Genomic DNA, 25243 nt, shown 5'->3' on the forward strand with positions numbered 1-25243 from the left:
CCCTGAATTTTTCCCTAAATATTTCACATCTCTAAATGCATCCCTGAGACGCTTGAAAATCCCTAAATCTAGGGATCAAATCCCCAATCTGGCAACACTGATATCAAGATACTATACCAAAATTTACTACAGCTTTGCGCTTCGGTATGTGAATAGTGCTTGTTGACATCTTACGTGTTTTTCGGGTGTATGGGTTCATAATACTGTTTTTCTTGTTAATTCAATTTTTTTTATTTCATTAATATTACTATTGTCTATTTTTTTAACTTCAAAACTATTAATTACTTTGATTTTCCCAATCCGATTGAATACACCATTCCGGTATATTATTTATTGGCGTTTGAATACCTCGCGCCTTCTACCGCTGGCTCCAACTTCCGTTCCATTTACCCCCACGACATGGCCACATGGCGCGTCCCTTACTACAGGGTCCCTGAGGAGGCGCATCGATACTAGGCCGGGGCAGCCAATAAATGTCGCTAGATAAAAATAACCTAAGGACTCGCAGTATAGATGGGGCCCCTCCAACGTTCAACACAGTGTCTCCAGAATGTGGGAGTTTTCGGTCCCCACCACTGTCCCGTCTGTGAGAAACACATGTATACGCAGCGTGTCGGTGAGTCGGCTCTGTTACATGCTGCGTAGACCAGCCTCGTGTAAAGCCGAAAATGCACGAGCACGAACCCGAGCTCTCCCTAATTCACGAATGATGATCTAGCTGCTACGCAAATTTATTCCGGTTTGGAAATCCGGAATTACCCTCAGAATGATTACTTATTGCGAAGAGGAAAATATCATTTACTGTGACATGTAAATATATATAGGAGACAATATTGCAGGACCTAATATAAATATAAATACAATTTTAACTAAAAATTTTAATTTATACTTAAGCTTGCAGTTGAAAAAATTAATTTTCAACCCGTAAAAAAATTAGGAATTTTCAGCCAAAGAAAGGCATTTTGAAACAAGAATAATGAATTGCTACCAAAGACGATGAATTTTAAACTGAAGAAATAAAAATTTAACCAAAAATGGACTAGTTGAACTTTAAATAAAAAATGGTATTTTCAACGAAATAATTCAATTTTTAACGAAAGAAATTAATTTTTTACCAAAAATGGAACCGTTAAATTTTCAGCTCAATAAATTAATTTCTATTTAAAAAACGATCAAATCTACAACAAAATAGTGAAACCTTCAACAAAGAAATGAATTTACGAACAAAAAAAACTAATATTCTTTGAAAAAAGACGAATTTTCAACAAAATACATGAATTTTTAAGCACATAGTTGAATCTTCAACTTGAAATGATTAATTTTCAACAAAAAATGCAATAAGTACACTTTTAGTAAAAAAATCAATATTGTCCCAAAAAAGATAACCAAATTTTAACAAAATATTTAAATTTTCAAGCAAAAGATTAAATTTGAAAATAAATAATTTAATGTTCAAACCAATAATTTTCTACCGAAAACAGAAATTCAAACATTTTTAAATCAATAAAAAAATTCTAGCAAATAAAACAACAATTTTTCAACAAAACATTTAATGTTTCAAATTTTAAAAAAAAAATGTTAACGAAAGTAGATGATTTTCAAACAGGAAGAATAATTTTCACTAAAAAAGATAGATTTTCAACTGGAAAATATCAATTTAGAAAAAATTGTTAAATTTTCAACCTTAAAAATTAATATTGGAGTTAAAAAACAAGCGTTCGACCAAGAATGGATTAGCTACATTTTCAAATATTAAATTTAATTTTCGGGGGAAGAAATGCACTTTTAACTTTAAAATATAAAGTTTTAAACAAAAATAAAAAAGTTAAATTCTAAATTCAAAAAAATCAACTTTGAGGAACAAAAGAAAACAATGGAATTTAGAATAGAATAGTTAAATTTTTAAACAAAGAAATGAATGCACAAACAACAACAATAATATTCTACCAAAAAGATAAATTTTTTACCTTATAGTTAAATTTTCAATTAAAAAAGATAATTTCTCAACCAAAAATGGAATTGTTACATTTTCAGTAAAAGAAACTAATAAAAATAGAAGCTTCAACCAAATATTTACATTTTAGCCAAACAACTTAATTTTTAAACGAAAAAAAAACTTTTCAAAAAATGGGTGAATTTTCCACCAAGAATGCTATAGTAACATTTTCGGAAAAAAATAATAATTAAAGAAAAACGAAGTTTAAACAAAATACTTAAATTTTTAATCAAAAAAATTATTTTTCCACCAAAAAGATAAATTTTCAATAAAAAAGACCAATTTTCAGTTGAAAAAAAATTGTTACCCAAAAATGGCATAGTTACATTATCATTTGCAAAAATTAATTGTAAACAACAGTCGAGTCAGTTTTTCAACAAATAAATTCAATTTTCATTTAGAGAAATAAATTTGAACCAAAAAAGACAAATTAAAAATATGGAATTGTTCAATATTAATTGAAAATTAATTTCTAACAAAAAACAGAAGGATTCTGAACAAAATTGGTAAAGATGGAACCATTTCTAAGCAATAAAAAGAATATTTTACAGAAAAAGGCGAATTTCCAAAAAAGACATGAATTTTGAACCAGATAGTTCAATTTTTCAACTAAAAAAGATAATTTTTCAGCCGCAACTGAAATAATTTAATTATTATTTTTAACAAAAACATAATGAATTTCTACCAAAAATATCAATTTCCAAACAAGAAGAATTTGCTACAAAAAAAAAAACGAACTGAAAATTGTAGTTTCTACTTAAGTTTTCAGTTGAAAAAATATATATAATTCGTGAAAAATAACATTGAAACAAATTTTTTTTTAATGTGTGGAAAAACGACGAAAGTTACGAGAAAAAAAATTCAACAAAACCTGTCTACAAACGTCTGTCGGAAATCGAGCGCGCAGCGCGAGTGTCACGATGAGAATGTGTACCTCAAAACCTACAGAGCTTTGAGAAACTTCATCTTTCACTGTACTTAATTACGTAGACAAATCAGAATATGAAGGCGCATATAAATACTGCCATCTAAAAGACATATTTTTGATAAAGTTTTTCTCAAGCATTCAAAATGCAAAGAGTAAATATCCGAGTGCGAAGCAGGATAAGGTAGGTTCACGCCTGCCCAGAAATTTCTGATAAGACACATTGTCAGCCGTGAGCGCTAATGAGTTAAAATTGAACACATAAAATAAATAAAATAAAATAAGACAAAAAAAGATTAACATCAAAATTATGCATACATTTCCCTGGTCAGAAAACCTAACATCAAAAATAAATATAAAATAAAAACTTATATAATTTATGGACTCCGCATTCTAAAAAATTGTTGCCTAGGGGCATAAAAAATGTATAAAATTTTTGATTATTTGAAAAGTGTCAAATTGGACAGTTTTTTTTATCTTACACATATTAAAATTGACCGTGGCAGATTTTCTTAAATTTTGCATTTTTCCGATAATCGGGAATTTAATTTGAATTTTTTTTATATTTCCTGTGTAATATGTCTGAATCTTTGCTCCGAAAATGATCAACTGTTTCAATTTTATATTAAAATTGATAATAATTGTTAACTAGCGTGATACATGGGCGATTTCATTGTGTTTATCGTACAATTAATTCGCATGAATGAATATAAAAATTGATTTTGTAATTATAATTTTTTATCGTCATATAACAGCAATAAAATGCATATAAATTCATCTAAATCTTCAGTCAGAATGTCAGACATTAATGGATTCCAATCATTTTAATTTTATTTGTAAAAAAGCGCGCGCCAAGAGTTTGGTGAGGAATTATAGCTAAATCAAGTGTTGTTGACACTTACAGGCACACTAGATAAGCAATGAATCAATGTGATAATTTTATTTTTGGTATGAGTTTCATTGGGCATTCCCATATTGCGTTTCTTATAAACACATGACGCTGATTTCGTGTGTCCAGAACGTGGGATTTTTCGGCTCCCACCACTTTAATATTTTGTTAAAACTTCGATTTTTTCGATTATTAATAAAAAAATAAAATAAAATCGTTACATTTTTGATTCATTATTAACCGAAGAAAACGAATTTTTAACAAAATAATGAAATTTTCAACAACAAGAAGATGAACTTTCAATAAAACAGTTTTTTTCAACTAAAGAAAGGAATTTTTAACAAAAATATATACATTTTCAAACGAGAAAAATAATTTTTTACCAATCAAGATAAATTTTCAATCACATAGTGGAATTTTCAACTAAAAAGGATAAATTTTTAACCAATAATGGAACTGTTACATTTTCAGAAAAAAAATCAATCTTCAACACAACAAGATTTTTAAGTTAAAAAAGAAAAATATAAACAATTTTTTTGAATTTTTACCAGGAAAGTTAATTTTCAATTAAAGGTAAAAAATTTCAACAAAAATATGCATTCTCAATAAAAAAAAATAATACTAGAGGTTTCAAACTAAAAAGAATTGAATGCAACCAAAAATATTTGGACATTCTTATTTGTTTCAATTAATAATTCAGTTGGCATTTAAGGGGAACAACGATACATTTTTTTTAAATGAACTTTAAAATTCTTTGTTGTCGACTAGTGAAGTGAAATAGTTTTTTGTCGGTAGCATGATGACTGAAAATTGAACATTTTCATTGGTAATTGCTTTTGTGTTTGATTGAAAAATTTTCGTTTTTAGTTCAAAATTCATTTTCTTTGGTAGCAAATTATTCTTCTTGTTCGCAAATTTCTATTTTTTAGTTGGAAATTCATTTCTTAGGTTGCAAATTCTTCTTTTTCTGTTAAAACTTAATTTTTTCAACTGAAGACTTAAGCAGAAACTACAATTTTCAGTTAAATGGTTTTTTTTTTCAGATTTTCAGTTCGTCTTTTCGGTAGAAAATTTTTCTCCTGTTTGAAAATGAATATTTTTCGTCAAAATGTATTATGTTTTTGATAAAAATGCAAATAATTTTTTGAAATATGTTTTTTTGAAGTTATTTTTTAAGCTAAAAATCAAACTAATCCATTTCTGATTAAAAAGTTATCTTCTTTAGTTGACAAATTCAACTATCTGGTTGAAAATTTATGGATTTTTTGGAAATTATTTTTTTTTTACTGAAAATGTTACTATAGTATTCATGGTTGAAAATACACCTATTATATAGAAAATTGCTTTTTTTGTTGCAAATTACTTTTTTTAAATTTCGTTCTTTAGAAAACTATTTATTTGAAAATATCTTTCCTTGCTTGAAAATCAATTTTTTAAAAGTTGAAATCCAATTTTTTTAGTTGAAATTTCGTCTTTTCAGTCTTTTTTATTATTTCTTTTCACTCAAAATGTAAGAATGCCATTTTTTGTTAAAAATTTATCTTTTTTAATTAAAAATTCCACTATAAGGTAAACATTTACTTTTTAAATTTTAGTAGAATATTATTTTTCTTGTTCGAAAATTCATCTATTTAGGTTAAAAATTCTTCTTGTTTCTAATAATTTATCTGTTTTGTTAAAAATTCGATTGTTTTGGGTAAAAAACATTTTTTTAAACTAAAAATTCAAATGTCTCATTTTTTGTTGAAAATTTATCTTTTATAGTTAAAGATTTATTTATTTTCTCGTTAAAGATTCAACGATTTTGTTAAAAATTTATTTGTACTATTTTGCTTGAAAAGTGACCGGTTTCAGTTAAAAGTTCATGTTTTTTAATATTAAATCATTCTTCTCATTTAAAAATGCATCTGTTTTGTTAAAGATTAAGCATTCTATTTTCCGTTAAAAATGTATCTTTTAAGCAGCAGATTTAAAATTTTTTTAATTTTTGTTTTCGGTAGAAAAATGTTGGTTTTAAAATTATATTATTTGTTTGCAAATGTATTATTTGCTCGAAAATTTAAATATTATGTTAAATTTTTTGGGGGGTAATAATAATAAAAATTCATGTATTTTGTTGAGAATTCGCCTTCTTAGAATTAAATTAATCTTTTTTTACTTCAAAATTAATTTTCGTTGAAAATTGAACTATTTTGTTGAAAGTTTCATTTTATCCGAAAATTTAACTAGTCCATCCCTTTTAAAAAAGAAGTATTAGCAAGTATTGGATCTAATACTTTCGTAGCGAATAAGCAATGGAAATCTAATTCTTTTCCGCGAAAAATTACTGGATCCAATGCTTACCAATACTTATTTTTCATAAGAGATTTTTGGTTGAATACTTATTGTTTCAGCTTAAATCTTTTCTAAAGTTAAAAATTGAAGAATTTAGTTGAAAAACAAATTTTTCTTGAAAATATCTTGTCTCTTATGTATATTTACATGTCACAGTAAATGATATTTACGTCTTCGCAATAAGTCTAATAATTCTGAGGGTAATTCCGGATTTCCAAACGAGAATAGATTTGCACAGCAGCTAGATCATTATTCGTGAATTAGGGAGAGCTCGGGTTCGTGCATGTGCATTTTCGGCTTTACACGAGGCTGGTCTACGCAGCATGTAACAGAGCCGACTCACCGACACGCTGCGTATACATGTGTTGTTCACATAGAAATAGGAAAGGATCGAAAAGGTACTTTCTTTCCGATTCTTCCGCTAGGGTTGTAATTTTCCAGGCCGTTCACATAAGTGGAAGTTTCCTGTAGTTCTATTCAGTAATATAAAGCTACTTTTACAAATTAAGAAACAGTGTTATTCAATTTTATATTGCAATTTTAAAAATTAGGCACGCTCCCGTAAAAAAGCCCTTACTTAAACAAAAGTTCCCTGACATTTACAGGTTTTTCCATGTATATAAAAATTCCCGGTTTTCCAGTTTTTCCAGGTAAAGCAGACACCCTAATATTTTAAAAGAGTGTTGTCGGTAAAGTAAGAAATACATTAGATTGTAAAATTTTGAATTTAAATTGAATATATAAAAGAGGTAAATGAGCTTTAATATAACCTGTGAGTTAAGGCTTGCTCGAGTATATCCTCGTCAAACTTTTCCGAAAGTCTTACGTTGAACGCATACAATTCGGCTCCACGATTCCATTCCAAAAAGTTACTACGAATAACTGGCCTCTTATTTTTTTCTGCTCTTTTCCTTCTCGTCAGTTCAAACAGAACTGGCCTTATACTTCTTTTGATTCCTCTGTGGGCTGTATTCAATTTTTCTATATTAATTACCCTTAATATTACTTGAAATTATATTAACATATTGGATTGTGCAAATACCTCGTAATTTATTTTATTTTATAATTTAAATAGTTTCTGTTATATGGAAAATTTTCAAAAGTCATCTAGAACTTTGTCAGGATGCTAAACATCTAAATTCTAAACTTTATAATTCGAATTTTCTATCATCCAATTTTAAGTTATTTTAAAAAGAAAGCTAAAATGCAATGTTAAGAAATTTTAAAAAGAAAGAAAGGTTTAGAAAATGTCGAATTTAAGAACGACAACAATTAAAATAAATAATATTAATATCAGTGCCGTTCAGATGAATGATTGATACAATTTATTTTCAAGTTAGTTTCATTGCAAAGAGGAAATTTGTATTAAAATAGGATATGCAAACATTTCCATACCTGTGTAGTTGACCAGATTTAATTTTGGAATATTGACTAGTAACCTGGTACAGTTTCGTAAAGCGTTCATGTTTCTTACTGTGTCTGAAATAATAATACGTTAAATCAGGTTAGTTTATTATTTTGCAATCAGCTGTTTTGTAATTTATAATATTCTTGACCAATTTCTTCAGGAAAATAATTCATACAAAAATTATATTTTAATTTCAAATTGAAAATTTATTAAAATAGAGATCAAAAATAAATTTCACTTTTTAAAAATTAAGGATTGTTTTTTAATTTTATTTTTACAGGAAGAATAGATTATATTTTTTGCTTTGAATATCTTCAGGCCAATGGCAAATTGAAGAAAAAGGGCCCAGTAGACAAAAGCTTCGTAGGGGCCCATAGGGGCAAGGGTTTCGCTACCAGGGGCCCCTGAGAGACGATTATACATTAACAAAGTCAGGGGGCCCAGTGGGCAAATGGCCAATGTCCAGCTGTTATATCCCCCACTGCTATAGGATAAAATCTCAACATTTTATAATTTATTCGTAAAAATAGGCATTCAGTAGGTTTTGAGCGGATACTATTTTCTTCGACAAATGGTAACTCTTTGAATATCCAAAATAGGCGTTCATAATTAAAATTTGATTTCTTGAAATCTTCTCGTTTTTATAAAAGTTACAAATTCATATATTAATTGTATATTTACACGCCTGTCGTATGCAGGCGGAAAATGTATCTTGCTCTCACTCGACCATGTGACGATGCCATGCATTTATCTCACTCTAGATTTTCCACCCAACGGAAAAACAGAGAAAAATCTAGAATGCGATAAATGCGTGGCATTGTCACTGGTACAATAAGAGGAAGCTACATTTTCCGTCTGCATTTGACAAACGTGTAAATACACCATAAAAATGTCACGACAATTTCATTACATTAAATCTTTCAAAATTGCAAATTTTCATTTTGAAATCCTTGATCCCCTGAACCAGAAAAAATAGTTTTTATGTCAGTGAAGCCAAAAAAAGCGTGATATGGGAAAAAGTAAAATGTGTGTGTGTGTTAATTTTTCAAGGCTCTACAAGACTGTCCAAAAAACTTTTTGAATTTTGAATTAAAACATCGAAAAAACAAATTTTCATCGCAAAAAAACTAGTGAGAAAGTAATAACTCCATTTTGTGGAAAAAAACCATGATACGAAAAGAGTTGGATTGACAAAAGATGTGTATCTAAAAAAGAATAGCAAATTTTTCAGGGATTAATTTTTTCGAGGATAAGTAGTTTTTGTTTAATTTTTGAAAAGCAATATTTAAATAAAAAAATTATACTTCAGTACAACGATATAAGCTACGAGAATAAGTGAGACAAAATTTATTCAACCAAAAAAGATTTGCAAATTTTTTCGAATACTTGTTTGATAGGAAGCGTAGTTTTTTTTATTGTAAAAAAAAAACAAAATTGAAAATTAAAAAAATGTATACAAACAAGGCAATAAGAATAAGAATGTTTCAAATTCCATGCATATTATGAATTGCAATGGTATAAATGTATTAAAATGATAGATGTTTCAGCGCAGATAAGAATAAAACGTAACGCAAAATAAGAAACAAATAACAAAATAATCATGATAAGTAGAATTTGTACATTATTTTTCAAAATCTAAATACCTAATACCAGGGAGAAGTACATACAAAATTTATTATACTTCATATAAAAGTGTTGAGCATAATGTAGAAAATTTTACATCGTGGGTGAAATCGGGTACGAAGCGCGAGATACGCGATGAGAATGTTTTCGCTAAAGCCGAAAGAGCTTTAACAAAAGAGAGTTCACAATTGCAGATTTTTTGTGTTTGAAAATGTTCCAAAATATTAAAAATTTCTAACTCAACTTAACAGAAAGAAAACTATCCCGAATTAAACTGCTTAAAATTGTACATTTTCCAAAATGATAATCATAGCGATCTAATTTAGTGTCCTTGTTTTTAATTTTTAATCTACATAATATCTTAAAATTGTCCGATATCTAGTTAAATATTTTTAAACATTAATCATTCCAAAATTGTAAATATTTGATTGGAAGATGAAATATGAAAAATTAAAAAGTTAATAATTAGAATGGTTCCAATTTTAGAGTTCTCAAATCTCAGGTTAAAGGCTGAATTTTCAAATTTTCCCTTTTATAAGCTATAATTTTGTTATAAAAATTGAAATGGTTGAATTTTGAAAAGTATAATCAATCATTTGAAAACCTTCACTTTTTAATTAATTTAAGTTCACTTTACACACACACACACACACGAATATGTATACACATATTTTGTAATTTCCAGCGTTTTTAATTTGAAATTATCGTTTACAAACTTTTAAAACTATTAATATTTTCTTCAATTATATTTTATAATGTTTAAATTTTTTATTTTAGGAAATTAAAATCCAGGGACGTGCCATAACAAATGGCATAGAAAATAAATAAAAAATTGAAGGTTATCTTTTTGCTTTTTTGAAAATCTTAACCTCAAAAATAAATCAAGCAAGTATAAGTCCTCTCCCTTCCTATGCAAATAGTGTTAAGTTATATTCTAAATTAAAATCGCCCTAACAGAAGAGTATTTTTACAACTTACGCTTAAAATAGACAATATCAAATCTAAATTCTAACCGAATTACAAAAAATCGTCAAAATCCAAAATGAAAACATTCTTCTATGTCACGAAAAAACTAACCTTAATTCATTTGACACTTATTTCAAAGTATTCTAACACTTATTCTCTTTTGATAAATCACTCTCTGAAATAATGTTCACGATTTCCACACAAAATTACTCTTTTCGAGAAAAAACGAGTAATACAGACATGCATATGAGGACACAGCAGGCACTAACTGCAGTGAAGCTTCTTGCATTAAAAAAAAACCAGATCAAGGAATTGAAACGATAGTCTGCAAGTTCAGTCGATTCGTGACATTTCCCTGGTTTCCGCCTTCCGCTTTGTTTGATTCGAAGAAAGACCGTGAGTGTGACAGCGGGGTGGAGAGATTTTTTTCTCGGCGTTCTCGGTAGAGGAAAAGGGAAAAAGTGTGTTTTTGGGTTACCTGAGAGTGGGAACTTGACGATGCATCAGTGCCTCACATATATTTTCGGTGACAGGTGTGAGAAAAAAGACGGTCAATATTGCTCAGATTTCGATCAATAACCTGCAAGTGCTCCACGCGTTTTTTGTGATTCTCTTTATTTTAGTCTTACTCACCTGCGTGCGATAACGGTAAATACGCCTTTTTTGTCTCACGAGTGACCAACGCTTGTTTTAATACGTAAAATGTCTTCAATTAAAAGAATAACCAATTCCATGTGTTTTAAACATCGGAATTACCAAGTGGTTATAAATCAAAATAATTTTTTTTTTTCATACAAAAAGTACGATACTAAAGTTACAATTTACTTTTCTTATTTGTTCACAGTTTTATTTTCCTATTGTGTAATTTACTATTGTTTAATTCTGACCCTTTTAAAATTATCTACAATTTATATATGCTTCCCAAATGTTGAGGTTAGGAATCTGGTAAACTTAAAACAACAATCACAACATAAACTTCTTTTTTGAATGTTATTTTGAATCTATTTCTTTAATCTTTTTCCTTATTTTTAAATTTCACATGAGTGCAGTTGAGATTTCGCTCAACTAAAACCAGGATTTGTTTTAATTTTATCATCTCTTATCACGGAAGATTGCATTGTTTACGGTATGACTCATTTACTATTTCACTTTAAAAGGCCTTGAACCTCACTTTCTTCTCTCTCGCCTATTGTTACATTGTTATCACGAAGCTTGTTATTGAAATTGCAAAAATAGTGTTTTTGTACAGACATCGAAATTTTACTTTTTTTTTAAAGAATCATTTTTATAGACATTTGAAAGTGCATTTTACGAGACTGAAACCAGCTGAAACTATAAAAATTTCACAGAAGCTTCTTAATTGAAAATCTCCATAGAAATCAAATTTGAGGAATTTATTTATAATTGTGACTTATGAATTTAGCAACGAGTAAAGATAAGAACTTCAATTTGCAGGAAAATATATTCTCCCATTTGTAAAATTCAGGAATTTACTGATTTCAACTGTAATTTCTATTTGTTTTGCAGGATCTCAAATAAAAATGGCGTCATCTCAGGAAGTAGAAACAGCCATACCACTACAATACAATGATGCTGTAAGTTAAATACAATTAAAAATTAAAAACATTCCTAGAAGTTTAGTAGACATAGGCTTAAATTAAAATGTTTATTTTTCTTTTTATGAAACCACTGATGCCACATCAAGAAAAAAATAGCACATGAAATTAAATTTTTTATCTCAAATATAAATGCCAAAATCTGTGATTTAAACCATCCCAAAGAAAATCGGGTTAAACTAAAAGCTTTCAGCATAGGAGTCTCGATAACTACATTTTGCTCATATTTGTTATTTTTTAACTACTGATATCAAAAATGAAAACATACAATAGAAACCTGACTAAATTTTTCATAAAAGAATGAGACTAAATAACTCAAATGTTCTCATTTTTCATAATTGGAATTTAAATAGGAAGTAGATTTTCCCCAAAATTTTCAGTATTTTTCTACGCTTCGCAAAGGTCACTTTGTGGGAAGATGAAAAATCCAATGTCATAGCTGGAATAATTGTTTTGACCTTATACATCGTATAAGAAATGGAATCTTCTTCATTTCCCTTTTTTTTCATATTTTTCAACCACTGATATAAAAAATAAATAAAACCCGGGTATAATAAATTTCATTGTTTATCTCAATTCGATCTGCCAAGAGCTTCAATTTGACCATCCTCGAATAAAATCCTACAAAAAAATTCTAGTGTAGGGAACTAACTAAACAAATTTCCCTTATTTTAATATTTGAAATTTAAATAGGAAGCAGATTTTCCCAAAGTTCCCAGTATTTTTTGCCCCACAAACATTACTTTATGGAATGAATAAAAAAAACTTCAGGGTGACAACATGAATCTTTTTTTAGATGTTTCAGACGATATAAGAAACGGACCGGATTTCCGCTTTTCTCTTATTTTTAAGATTTTTCAACCACTGGTGTGTGTGCGCGCGCGCGTGCGTGTGTGTGTGTGAAAACACTATCATAACAGAATCTTATTTTTCATTTCAATTATACACGCTAAGAGCTTTAATTTGAGCAATTCCCAAACAAAGTCTTGAACAAAATTCCCAGTATAGGGGTCTGTTCATTCGTGAATTTCCCTACCCCTTTATCCGTCAAAATGATTGCTCGCCTAAAATTAGTAATTTAAAGTATTTTATTAGTCTTAAAATTAATTCCGTACTCTTTTTTAGCACTGGAAAGGGATTTTCGAGAAGTACGACACAGATGGGGATGGAAAAATATCATATCACGAATTGAAAGCCATGATTCGTAGCCATGCCATTTCGACCGATATTCCCACCCGGGTTGTACGAATGATTATGCACAAAGCTGATGTCGACGAATCTGGATACTTGGAGTATGCAGAATTCATCAATATGGTTGGTTTATCTTAGTTCTACTCCATAACAAATCGATTCTCCTTCTGATAGAAAAAATTATATTTTTAATTTACTAATTCAAAACTTATGAAAAATTCCAGGGTCTTTCTCCTATTCCCTTGCAATTCCCTTTTTTCCCCTTTATCTTTAAATATATACGATATTGGAAAAAAGTACATCAGAACTATAAGAACCAATTATCGTTTTACGTCTTCAAATTTACTCTATCCAAAACTTGAATATGCATATGCACTAGAGTGGTCAAAAAAAGGATTTATTTTTTCTCAAATGGAGCCCTGCAAAATGTTTCTTTTGTTGTAAAAATGGCCCCTGATTATTGGCAGAATTTAACAAAAATATGTAGGGGTGCTCTAAGTCGACTTTTGCAAATAAAATATTTATTTTATTTAAATAATCACTTAATGTGTATTTTTACTTCGGCATGTATGCACTGTACTCTTTTCATTTTGGGCCCCAGCATAAATATAAAGCCTTTTTTGGTCTACCCTAATAAATGCTCTTAAAAAACAAACTTGAAGCTGAAGTTGTTTCCCAATATAAGGTTGTGGCAGTTAAAAAATATAGAGTAATATTAAAAAGAAGTATTAGAAGGCGAATCCTTTTTAATTAAAACGTGGGAATTTAAATAATTAAAAAATGGAGTATTCAAATTTTATCAACTGCAATGTGTTATATTTATATATAATAATAATTAAAGATTAATAATAATAATTTAAAGATCAAGTTTTAGCTCCTTAAATTTTAAATCTGTATCGGAGTGTTGAGCTATCTCAAATTTTATTTGTAAATCTTACTATAAGAAATTACAATTTTTATTTGATCCGGCTCAATCTGAACTATTTAATCTTTAAATAAAACTTTGAATACAAAGTATTTTATCATTGAAACCATGCAAATTATAATTTTTTGAAATATAAAATATTTTAGGCACTCAAACTTAACACGGTGTGCCTCGACTGATTTCAACCCAAAAGGGCTTGCATACGCGAGTTTTTTTCTGAATACACTTTTGGGATGCCCCACGATCATTTTGAATACAAAAATAACAAAATCTCTTCGGCCGTTTATGAGAAAGCTCTTTTTTTGATTTTTTTGAAAGGTTAATCAACATACACCACACTCTCGCTTTCAGTCACCCCGTTCTCAGCCTTCCTAGAACTGCTGACTCACGCAGTTTCTGAGGGGAGTAGGGCGAGAGCAGTTGCGACATTATATATATATTCCATGGCAATTCCATGTCAATCGGGCCACCTAAATATCTCGTAAACGGTTTTTTTTTCCACCAAATTTGGCACAGATTATCTTTAACATGTGTACTTTCATCTCAAATTTTTTTCAGATTTTCAGAATTACTTTTTTTTTTGTTTCAAAATGGCGGACCAAAATATCTAAAAAAAAAACTTGGTTTTTTTACATGCTCTCCAGGTATACCATTTTTAAGGTGAAAAAAACAATGAGAAACCGGATATTATTATTCAATTTGATATTTTTGATGTTCTTGGCAATAAATAAACTACTAAAATGCTAAATTTCAAAATGTCGGATTCAAAATGGCGACCGAAACATAAATTTGGTAATTTGTGTGTAATTTTCGTTTTAATGTCGTAATATCGTTTTGATGCAAAATCCTGTTAAATAAAACAAGAACCAAACGACCAAATTTGGACCACAACGAATAAACAAAAACCAAAAATCCTATTGTAATCTGAAAAAAAAATCAAATTTTCGGAAAAAATATCGTTTTTTTTTTATTTTAAAAACCTGTTTTCAATAATACTTAAGATTATTATTTTAAACATATGAATAGCGAGTCCAGTATGGCGGGTAACAAAATTATAAGGCCAACGCCAACTCAGTCTTTTAAACTCTTCTGTGGCCATAAGATTTTTTAGCCACGAATTATATAAACCAGATATAGTTTTAAGGGGTTTAGGCATCACTGATTTCAAATTTGCTATTACTTTTTCAAAATTAATTTGTTTAAACAAATTATTGCGTCAATAACTAATTTTGAAAAACAAATATGAGAATCATATTGAATGGAAAAATATACATTCGGAATAGTTCTTTCATGTCTTCAATTACGCTTTTTAATAAACAAATTAATAAATAATTAATTTTTGAATTTAGTAAAACTGTTTATGTTCATAAGAAAGGCAAAGAAAACACAAATACCACATCAATTATTTAAGGGGTTTTTGAGTGCGCTTAATCCAAACATGCGATTAGCTTTGTAAAATTAGTTTGTTTAAACAATTTGTTTTAAAAAATTGTTTAAACAAATTAATTTTGCAGAAGTAATGGCAAATTCGAAATCAGCGATGCCTCGAACCCTTAAAACTATATCTGGATTATATAGTTCGTGGTTAAAAAATCTTATGGTCACAGAAGAGTTTAAAAGACTGAGTTGGCGTTGGCCTTGTTATTATACAACATTTTTTTATCCGCCATATTGGCCTCGCTATTGATATTTAAAAAATAATAATAATTGTAGAAAACAGGTTTTTAAAACGATATTACGATATTAAAACAAACCTCTGACACTTGACTGAAAGCGAGAGTTTGGTGTATTTTAATAAAAATAAGTTGAACGTGGAATTTTATTGGCTTCAACCATTCAGTTTGGCATCCGAAAAAGGGCTGCATGTTCCAAACACTCTCACAAGGATTAAAGTGCTTGACGTTTTCTGCAAAATGAAAAAAAATCGAAAGTTCTATCTCTAAAAGTTTGGGAGTTATGGTGGTAAGAAGTCGATTTTAAGCGAACATTAATTTGAATGAAAAAGTACACATACATAGTTCTGGGGAAATAACTTCTTTCATATGCATATCTCGTAAAAACTGATAAATAATTAATTGAAGAAGACTTGATTTTGAGTAGATCTGAAAAATCAATTCTTCTTCAATTAATTATTTAGCAGTTTTTACCAAATATGCATAGGAAATAAATTACTTCCCCAAAATTATGTAAATATATTTTTCCATTTAAATTATTCGCTTAAGGGAATGCTCTCCGCTAGAAATCGCTAAAAATGCTCCAAAAATAATGATAGGTTACGTGTATGCAGATACTTTTTTGTTGATTTGCAATGAATGTGCAAATCTTATTGCTTACATTAAATTTTTTTTAAGATTTAGACCAGGGGTCTCCACAATCCACAGGTGCAGCATGACCCAGGATCGCTCGACCTTTTTGAAGATCTACTATTGTTTTTTCGACGGTAAACTGAGATCAAATTTATGACCCCATACAAAGAAATCTCAGTTGGAAGGGCTCGATTCTGAAAGTTGAAGTGGAGGACCTTTTTTCTGGTATAACTTAACGGAACTTGTAAAAAAGGGATTTGGTTTAAAGTATTTAAAATTGTAAACTAACTAATTGCGAATTCTTGTTTACAAATAAATTTTTGCAACATTAATAATGCAAATCTTGTATTAAATTTTATCATTAAAAATTCAAAGCTAATAAAACCGTTCAAAATCGAATTATTAAAAAAAAATTACTTTTGAATAAAAATAATTTCCAATTAGAGGCCAATCAAGTTTAAAAAATTCCAATTGTAAACTTATCAATTTCTTTATAAAAAATAAATAATCCCAAATAAATTGAAAGCATTAAAAATTAAAAATTTTGTTTTTTAGTTGAAGAATCTCTAAATATAATTATTTCAGATTAAAATTTCGAAAATAAAAAAAAATAAAAACGTTAAAAATTGAAATATTTGTAAATTAGAATTATGAAAATTGTATTATTAAAAATTCAAAGCTAATATTATCGCGTCCAAAATCAAATTATTCAAAAATTTTAACTTTTAAATAAAAATACTTTTCAGTTCAAAGTGATTCAAGTTTTAAAATTGTTAACTGTAAACTAAATTGAATGTTTTAAAAGTAAAAACTGCTGAAATTATAGAATTTTAAATTGTTATTACGATCACAAAACTTTTAATTGATGCGATAATTTTGTCTGAAATAAATAAAAAACTAATTCTCCCTCATTTTTACCGTTAAAAATGTCAAAAAAATGTGTTATAAATAGACACTTAAAATGTATATGTTTACAAAAACTGTTAATGCAAAATAATTTTTAATGTAAAATATTGAAGTTTCAAAAATATGTACTCCAGATCATTAAAACCTAAACGAATGCAAATTTTACTTAAAAATTAAATATATTGAGTCGTTAACAATTTGATTAAAACTGTTTTTACTCTCAATCCCTTCAAAATGTTAATTATATAGTACCTAATTTTGAAGAAAAAAATGAAAGTGTAACGTTGAACATGAGAATTCAGAACTTTAAAATTATAACCATTCAAAATTAAAGAAAATATTCATTTTCTGAGGTATTAAATGTACATAAAAATACAATGATATTGTTGATTAGTACTGCTTTGTTGAACTGTTTTGTAGAAAATTCGTACTTTTAACTAAAAAAATCAACAATTGGGTAGAAAATGCATCTGTTTGGTTGAAAATTTATCATTCCGGTTAAATTGTTTGTTAGAAAATCAATTTTTTAATTAAAAATCAAGTATTTTCCTGAAACTTCATCTTTGTTGGTTAAATCCAACTGTTTTTTTTTTATTTTCAATCACAATATTTTATTGTTGAAATATCATATTGATGTATAAAAACGTTATTTAGTGCTTTTTATTTAATCTGTTAAATTTTAAACAGGATATCTCAATCCGCGTGGACACAGTGAACACAACAAAAAAATGCTCATATCCGGGGACTAGTTTGGTCACGTGGTCACGAAGAGCATGCCCTTAAGATCGACTTGACTTCTTATCACCATAACTCTCAAAATTTTCGAGATGGAACATTCGATTTTTTTTCATTTCGCAGAAAATTAGAAGCACTTTAATCCCTGTATTAGTGCTTGAGACATAGGATAAACCCGAATGACTCAATTTTCAAAAAACTGATTTTTTTCCCACGTATTTCACCATTTTTAAAAAATATTGTAGGGTTTCATTTCTCGTAAGATGTTCAGCACCTGCAGCCCTTTTTCGGATATCAGATTGAATGGTTCGAACCTATAAAATTTCACGTTCAACTTATTTTTATTAAAATATGTTGATTAACCCATCAAAAAAATCAAAAAAAGAGTTTTCTCAAAAACGGCCGAAGAGATTTTGTTATTTTTGTGCTCCAAATGATCGTGGGGCATCCCAGAAGTGTATTCAGAAAAAAACTGACATATGCAAGCCCTTTTGGGTTGAAGACAGTCGAGGCATACCGTGTTGAACGTTTCTTCATTTGTACACAAGACCATTGAAGAGTGTATTTTCAAATTTACATTCATAATGTTAATTATAATAAGGAGAAAATTAAAATCTTGGAAAGAAATAGTTTTCCAACGACCTAAGTATATCCAATTTTTTAAAGATACATTCTTTAATCGCAGCAATAATTAAACACCCATTCAACATTAATTAAAAATATATAAATTCTTAGTCAATTTGATCAAAAAATTATTTTTGAACAAAAAGGCTCAAGCACATTATGAATTCAAGAATCAGTTGTTTCGAAAAGAAAAAAGAAAAAGAAAAGAATTTTGAAAAGAATCAGTTGTTTCAATTATAACAAAGGAAAAGAGAGGGAGGTTTTTTTACATTATTTTGGGACCAACCTGTTTGCAGACCAGTTTAGATCTCATTTGTTAATATTGTGTCTACTTTTCCTCTTAAAAAAATTAAAAACAGATACCATAAGCTATATATTCGGTGAAAAATTACCCTACTTCCCCTTTTTGCGCTATGATCGCTGAAAGTTATCTCAATTTTATTGAAATAATGTTGATAATGATTTCAATTTTCATTATAGATACATCATAAGGATTTCCAGGGAATATTCGGACATTTTATGCACCGATATGTACACTCATTAATACCTCATCGTCCCAGCATGTCAGGATCCTTGCGATCTGCAAGATATTCAAGTGACTTGCCCGATGGACAATATGAAGAAGAATACAGTTGCAATCCCCCAGCAGTTGCAATGATTATAATTTCCATTTTGGAAATACTTCTATTTTTGTTTGATACCATTGCGTATAGAGGACCAAGCTCGGTTGAAGGACCTACTGCCACTCTCTTCATTTACAATCCTTACAAGCGATATGAAGCTTGGAGGTACTTTACGTACATGTTCGTCCACGTAGGGTAAGTTTATTGATATTTCACTTTTTAACATGTCTCGAATTTTACAAGATAGTCCCTGAATCTTCAAGTCAACAACTTCGGAAGACGTTATGATAAATGACGATCCTAGAAGAGATTCATTAACATTCCAGGCTAAAATATTAGTAGAGAACAAAACCTAATCCCGTTTTTTTCCTATTAAGTTAAAATAATCCCCTGGAATACCTAAAATGGAGAATACTGTCCCTTTTACTTTTCTTTCACACAACGTTCAGATACATTTCTGAAGAATCATAAACATACATGGGGTAGCTATATGAATTTTGGATCATATCAATGCGTTCCACGAATATTAGGCTATCTTTCTGCTGTGTATAAGAATTAGGCTAATTTCATTTAGCTAAGTTTCCAGGAGGAATAAATAACCTATTATTTTTCCAAACATTTCCTACGAATTAAAAACTCCAGTATTTTGTATGACAGTTTGTAATGTAATTTAGGCTCCTATAAATTTCAAAACAAGAAATTTTAAAAGATTTTCATTTCTTTTAACACTCCTACGTGTTTAGTAAATTTCATATAAAATGAAGTTAGCCTGATTCTTAACGGTAAAGAAAAGCCTATTATTCGTAGAACCCATCGATATATTCTATGTAATACTAGTATGTTTTTCTTGCTTTCTGTTGGTCGTACGTGGGGTAGTTTGAAGTCCTAGGACAATAAAGTACACTTTATTGGCTGCGGGTAATGCGCATTCATTACTTCAATGTCGGATGTACATAACGCATCGAAATGCTAGATCTTCTTGAGCGCGGCCCTAGTGTGATACACCTATCGATGGCTGCCGTCATGGTCCTCAAGACTGACATAAAAATACGAAATTACTACTATTTTTTTCTTTACACTTTTTTAATCAGTTGTTCCTTTTCAAATTCTGCAAAGATAACAAAAATTATATTCTTCAAAGGTGCTATTTCTAATGTCATCCCCTACATCTTCTTTTTTGTTTTTGGCATTTTTTGTTGCCGTGACCCAGGATCTCAGGTGAAAATTGGCCTTATCCGTATCACGTTGCCATTTACGTTGTGGGCTTACGGTCTATTAGTTGAATACCAGCATTGAAGGTAGTGGCGAGGAGAGTGAGACACGGTACTTGGGATTTTAAGAAAATCGGAGACGATTTGTTCACTCAGCAATGTGTTGAGGGTCAGATGGTTCGTCATGTGGAGCGAACTTGCTTTCATCATTTTCCTCTAGGAGGTTTGTTTTATTGGTAGGGGAAAATGCAAACGTTTGATCTGGATTTTTGAGAGGGGGGTATTAGTTCGCGTCTTCGTTAGTGCTTTAGTCATACGCTATATGGAATTATCTTTAATTTTAAGTTTACCGATATCTTTATTCCAATTTTTGCATCTGTACTCTTGAAAATTAATTGCTATAGTTTTTTGAAAGTAGTTAATGATGTTTTTAAGGATACAGCTTTTAGTTCTTTGAAGTGTTCGGCAAAGTTTATTGCGAGTTTGGATAAGGTCTACAATCTCGGGACTGAGAGGTGGATCGTGTTTGTTAATGGTAGTCTGAGGAACTGAAGTATGAATGGCAGTTTTTATGCTAGAGGTGAGAAAAGTTATGGCTTCGTCAATGTGAGTACTGTTTGCTATTAAAGATTTAAAATTAACATGAGTTTCTAGGATCAGGTTGAATTTTTGCCAGTTTGCTTTTGCCCCGGTCGCGCGGCGCGACCGGGGCTTTTTCCACAATTAGTGAAAAAGCTTAGAAGAACTGGTCTATGATCTGAATCTAATTCATCAATGGTGAGACTATCAAGATTATAGAAGTAATTTTTGCAAATTGCAAAATCAATAAGGTCAGCTTTATGTTTGATAAGTGGCGAGTGCGGAATTCGGTGGCCTAAAACACCTCATCTTCTCACACAAAAAAAAATCTTCAAAACAGAGAAAAATGCAAACGTTAAAAAGAACTTTGGTAAAAAGTAGAGTTTAAATTATCGCAAAGAGCGATATCTTTCTGGAATAATATCAGTGAACTTATCTTAAAAGTTGACCAGTTGATACTACGACACCAGGACAGGAAGTGACTTTTGATTGCTGTTCAGGTATCTCGTAATTGACTATCAGCTTGCCAGACAGATAATCAGCTTTGACGACGAGCGAGATATCGTCTCCTTAGGCAAAAGCTGGCTAACCATACAAGCTTTCAAGACGATCCTTAAACCTAAAGAGTACGTTCGGCAACCAACCTTCAAGATCCCCGACACTCATCACAACTTTGGCATCGCCAATCATAGAATTAACCTTAGAATATAAGGACACAACCTCCTCTACTCTAGCTTCAAGTCTTGGCTAGTATTTTCTTAAAATTCCTCTCTGTAGATTAAGTAACTTCAGCCTAATTTTTTAGGCTGTTAGATGATAAATGACTGATAGTGTTCCAATACTATCTGATGAAGCTTTATATTTAGGTTTAAGTTTGAATTAGTATTTTTCTTTGAGCTATCTTCAACAAATTGTATATTCTGTAATTCAAGACATGAGAAGGAATTCGTTAGTGTCCAAAAATGAACAAAGGTAGTACTCACCGAGGAAGAGGATTTGGAGGATGTCCTCGCTTTTATTCAGCTAGTTATTTCCTGGTTTTATCTTTTAATTCGAATACAAGTATTTGCAATTCTGTTTGTTCAAATTGAATCGTTTTTGTTTCGTGGGGTTTTGTATTCTTTATAAATTCTAAGGAATTTGTGATTAGATTTGATCGTTAAAAAAGATTTTAATTTAAATGCCCATTTGAAATGTATAGGTTGTAAATTGAACAATTTGTTTTCAAACACAAATGATGAGCGAAGGCACTTTCAGCTATCCTAAATCCAACACGATTCTTTGTTAAAATGATCATAAAATCTTTCTTTTCCACAGACCATTTCACCTTGTGGTAAATCTGCTGGTGCAGATAATGCTGGGAATTCCTCTGGAGATGGTCCACAAATGGTGGAGGGTCCTACTAATATACATGGCAGGAGTAGTAGCAGGGTCTCTCGGGACTTCAGTTTCTGATCCTGGAGTTTACCTCGCCGGAGCATCGGGAGGAGTTTACGCTTTAATAACAGCCCACGTGGCAACAATTCTGATGAACTGGGCCGAAATGGAGTTCGCCGTGCTCCAGCTGCTCGTATTCGTCGTCGTTGCAGGCGTTGATGTTGGCCAGGCGATCTACAACCGGTACACAGAAGTGAACAATCAAATCGGCTACGTAGCTCATTTGGCTGGCGCGATCGCTGGCCTTCTTGTGGGAATTAATATTCTTCGCAATCTCGAGGTCCAGAAATGGGAAAAAGTAGTTTGGTGGATCAGTATTTTTACTTACACTGCTCTTATGTCTGCAGCTATTCTGTGGAATATTTTGAATCCCACACATTTCCCCTCTCCTAAGTATTAGAAGAATAGGGTTTTGAAATAAGGGGACGAAAGAAACGCAAGAAAAGTTTTGTATAATCTATCGGTAGTTTGTGTATAATTTGTATAGCAGCAAATATATTCAATACGTTAGGCAACTACTGCGCATGTATAAAAATCTTTGGTACCTACTGCGCAAGTCAACGTTGGGTGGACATCTACCGCACAGGTATGAGTGCCTTATGGTCATTTTGAACTTTCTTTTATGATAAAAATGAAAACAAAACAATATTTTATGATAGACTATAAATAATTTTGACTAAATACTATCATTATACATAAGCAATTGACAGATTATTTAAATCTTTTCTAGCTGGATACCAAGTTCAGGGATTTAAAACTAAAAATAAAAAAATTCCGCCTTGAAACAATGCACAATTTTTTTTACAAAAATCGAGTTAGTTTTGTGAAGATTTACACGAGAGTATTATTCTTAGAATATAAATTCTAACACGCAAAAAACCGCAGGATTAATGTAATTTCGAATGCATTGAAGTCTGCATTTAATGTGTGACATATATTTCCATATTGCCACAAAATCCATATCATTTGTTATATTTATACAAAATAAGTGCCTAGCTTTTATGGAGAAATGGATGTACACCTTTCTCTGTGGTGATTTAGCGTTCATGCTTTAGTATTAAATGGTGATTTTTTATACATCTACACCTAGATTTCTAGAAAGTACCGACTTTGTCTTATTGTATAAATGCTAAACTTGCGGCAAAATGATACAGAGCAAAAAGTTCGGTTCAGTTAGTGTAAGCGGAAATATAAATAATATATTTCATTTACATCAAATTTAAAATTGATTTCAGAGAATTATGAACAGAATGTTGTAATAGACTGTTATTTTTGGTGAATAAAAAGTAAAAAGTTAGGTACCAGTGAGTTTAGCATTAACTTACGCGTATTAATTTATAAGAAGACTAACAACGACAAAAATATTTTCAATTAATCTTCTATTTTCGTAAGAAACAATACGATCTTTGTACAAGTAATTCAATTAGAATAAAGACTTTGTTAAAGTATTCATCGACTTCAGAACAGCAAAGATTCATTTATCATTTTGTAAATGCTCTACGAAAATTGGAAACATGTTCAAAGCTACATTAAAAAACGTACATAATTTTCCTTGAAATAATTGTAGGACTAAATAAATTTATTCTTATACGATTATAGACAGGATTTTTTGTAATGTGAGAAAGGCGAGAACATTTTTTTTATCAGACAGACTGACGGATGATTAGTTTTATTAAGTATACGTAATAAATATTGGCTGCTATCGATTGCATATCGTAATGTTGATAAGTATTCTTTTTACCACGATGGTTTACAAATATTTGTATTTCTTTAGACTATAGTCTAAAATCATATTCTGCTTATGAATGCAAGTCTTGTACCTGAACCACAGTGACAATTCAAGAGCACAAAATAAACTTAATTTAAAAATTATGACTACTTAGGGCTTATTTTCAAACGGAAAAAATTGTCTCCACAGTTCTCCTCAAGGTTCTTAAAGGAAATTTATTTGTTAGTTACTAATCGCTAAAATCGATGGTATTCACAAAAATCAAGAATTCTGGCAGTTTCAGTTGAAATTACATTTTTAAGCTACTGTTAAACGTTTCAATAACTTTATTTAAAATTCATTGAATTTTTAATCCTAATTCCAAATTTAAATTGTTTACATTTGACAACTGAAATCTGAAAATTTCAGTCATTGAACAAATTTTGTAAAGCCAGAACTAACACTGGAACCGGTTTATCAGAGTTGAGTGGCAACACTTAATTTGAAAATGAAGCTGACTAATACAATAATGTTTCTAAATTAAGGCATTACTTCTCTTTATGTTGATTAGTCTCATTATATTTTGACTGAATAGAGAAACTAAGCATTTTTTAATTCAATACATGCAATTCATTCCAGTTTATACTATATGTGAAAGTTTCATTTTGGATTCTTTATAACATGTATGAAATTTGAAATAGATCTTGAATAGCGAATTCGGTTATCCTGCACTAGCGTACTGCAAGAGCACTCCGGCCTGATACGGTTCAAGTTGGAGTGCACCAGTGTAGGCTAACAGAATTCGCTATAAATATCATAACGTTCCACGAGGCAAAAGTTAGTTTAATCAAATTTGTAATTAGGGATCGTCCATAAATTACGTAACGCGTTTTTCTTTTCTTTGAATAAAGACGAGCATGAAATTGATGTGAAGTTGAGAAAGACACAACGATATAAACAAAAGAAAAAAGTGTTACGTAATATATGGACGATCCCTTATCAGAGTGTTGCAGAAACTGATAGTATTAATTTTGGTATGGTAAAAATAATTTCTTAAGAGATATTTTCACGTCTGTAAATCATTATAACACATAAGTTAAACATTTTTTTTTTAGAAAATTCGAATATTTAGTGGAAAGGGGTATTCCTTTGTTTAAAACTAATCTTTTTAATCGAAAATTTAACTATTTTGTTGAAAATGTGTTGCTTTTTTTTGTTCAAATTTACCTATTCATCTGGTG

At 29.8% G+C, this 25243-nt stretch overlaps 2 protein-coding genes across 6 annotated transcripts in view; one reads left to right on the plus strand and one right to left on the minus strand.

Annotated features, from left to right (window-relative positions):
- Nucleotides 1-10476, minus strand: part of LOC117172345 (39S ribosomal protein L44, mitochondrial) — a 37870-nt gene extending 27394 nt beyond the window's left edge. The window contains exons 1-3 of one of the 2 annotated variants that reach the window (XM_033360162.1): nucleotides 10253-10476; nucleotides 7540-7623; nucleotides 6915-7110 (exon numbers count right to left, since the gene is read on the minus strand). In XM_033360162.1, the coding sequence (XP_033216053.1) occupies nucleotides 6915-7110; nucleotides 7540-7609 (266 nt within the window). In that variant the 5' untranslated portion in view covers nucleotides 7610-7623; nucleotides 10253-10476. The remainder of the gene's footprint in view (nucleotides 1-6914; nucleotides 7111-7539; nucleotides 7624-10252) is intronic. The other variant, XM_033360161.1, reaches the window with a different exon arrangement.
- An 18-nt stretch (nucleotides 10477-10494) lies between these two features.
- LOC117172344 (rhomboid-related protein 3) lies at nucleotides 10495-24166 on the plus strand. Of its 4 annotated transcripts, none has more exons than XM_033360158.1 (5): nucleotides 10495-10674; nucleotides 11669-11736; nucleotides 12883-13071; nucleotides 18925-19262; nucleotides 22175-24166. In XM_033360158.1, the coding sequence occupies exons 2-5, from the start codon at nucleotides 11683-11685 to the stop codon at nucleotides 22692-22694; spliced, it is 1101 nt and encodes a 366-aa protein (XP_033216049.1). In that variant the 5' UTR covers nucleotides 10495-10674; nucleotides 11669-11682; the 3' UTR covers nucleotides 22695-24166. The 4 variants fall into 4 exon arrangements, with proteins under 4 accessions (XP_033216049.1, XP_033216048.1, XP_033216051.1 ...); XM_033360157.1 differs by having other exon boundaries at nucleotides 10496-10789; XM_033360160.1 differs by having other exon boundaries at nucleotides 10515-10537.
- Nucleotides 24167-25243: the final 1077 nt, after the last annotated feature.

Source organism: Belonocnema kinseyi, chromosome 5, assembly GCF_010883055.1.
Source record: "Belonocnema kinseyi isolate 2016_QV_RU_SX_M_011 chromosome 5, B_treatae_v1, whole genome shotgun sequence".
Lineage (NCBI taxonomy): Eukaryota > Metazoa > Arthropoda > Insecta > Hymenoptera > Cynipidae > Belonocnema > Belonocnema kinseyi.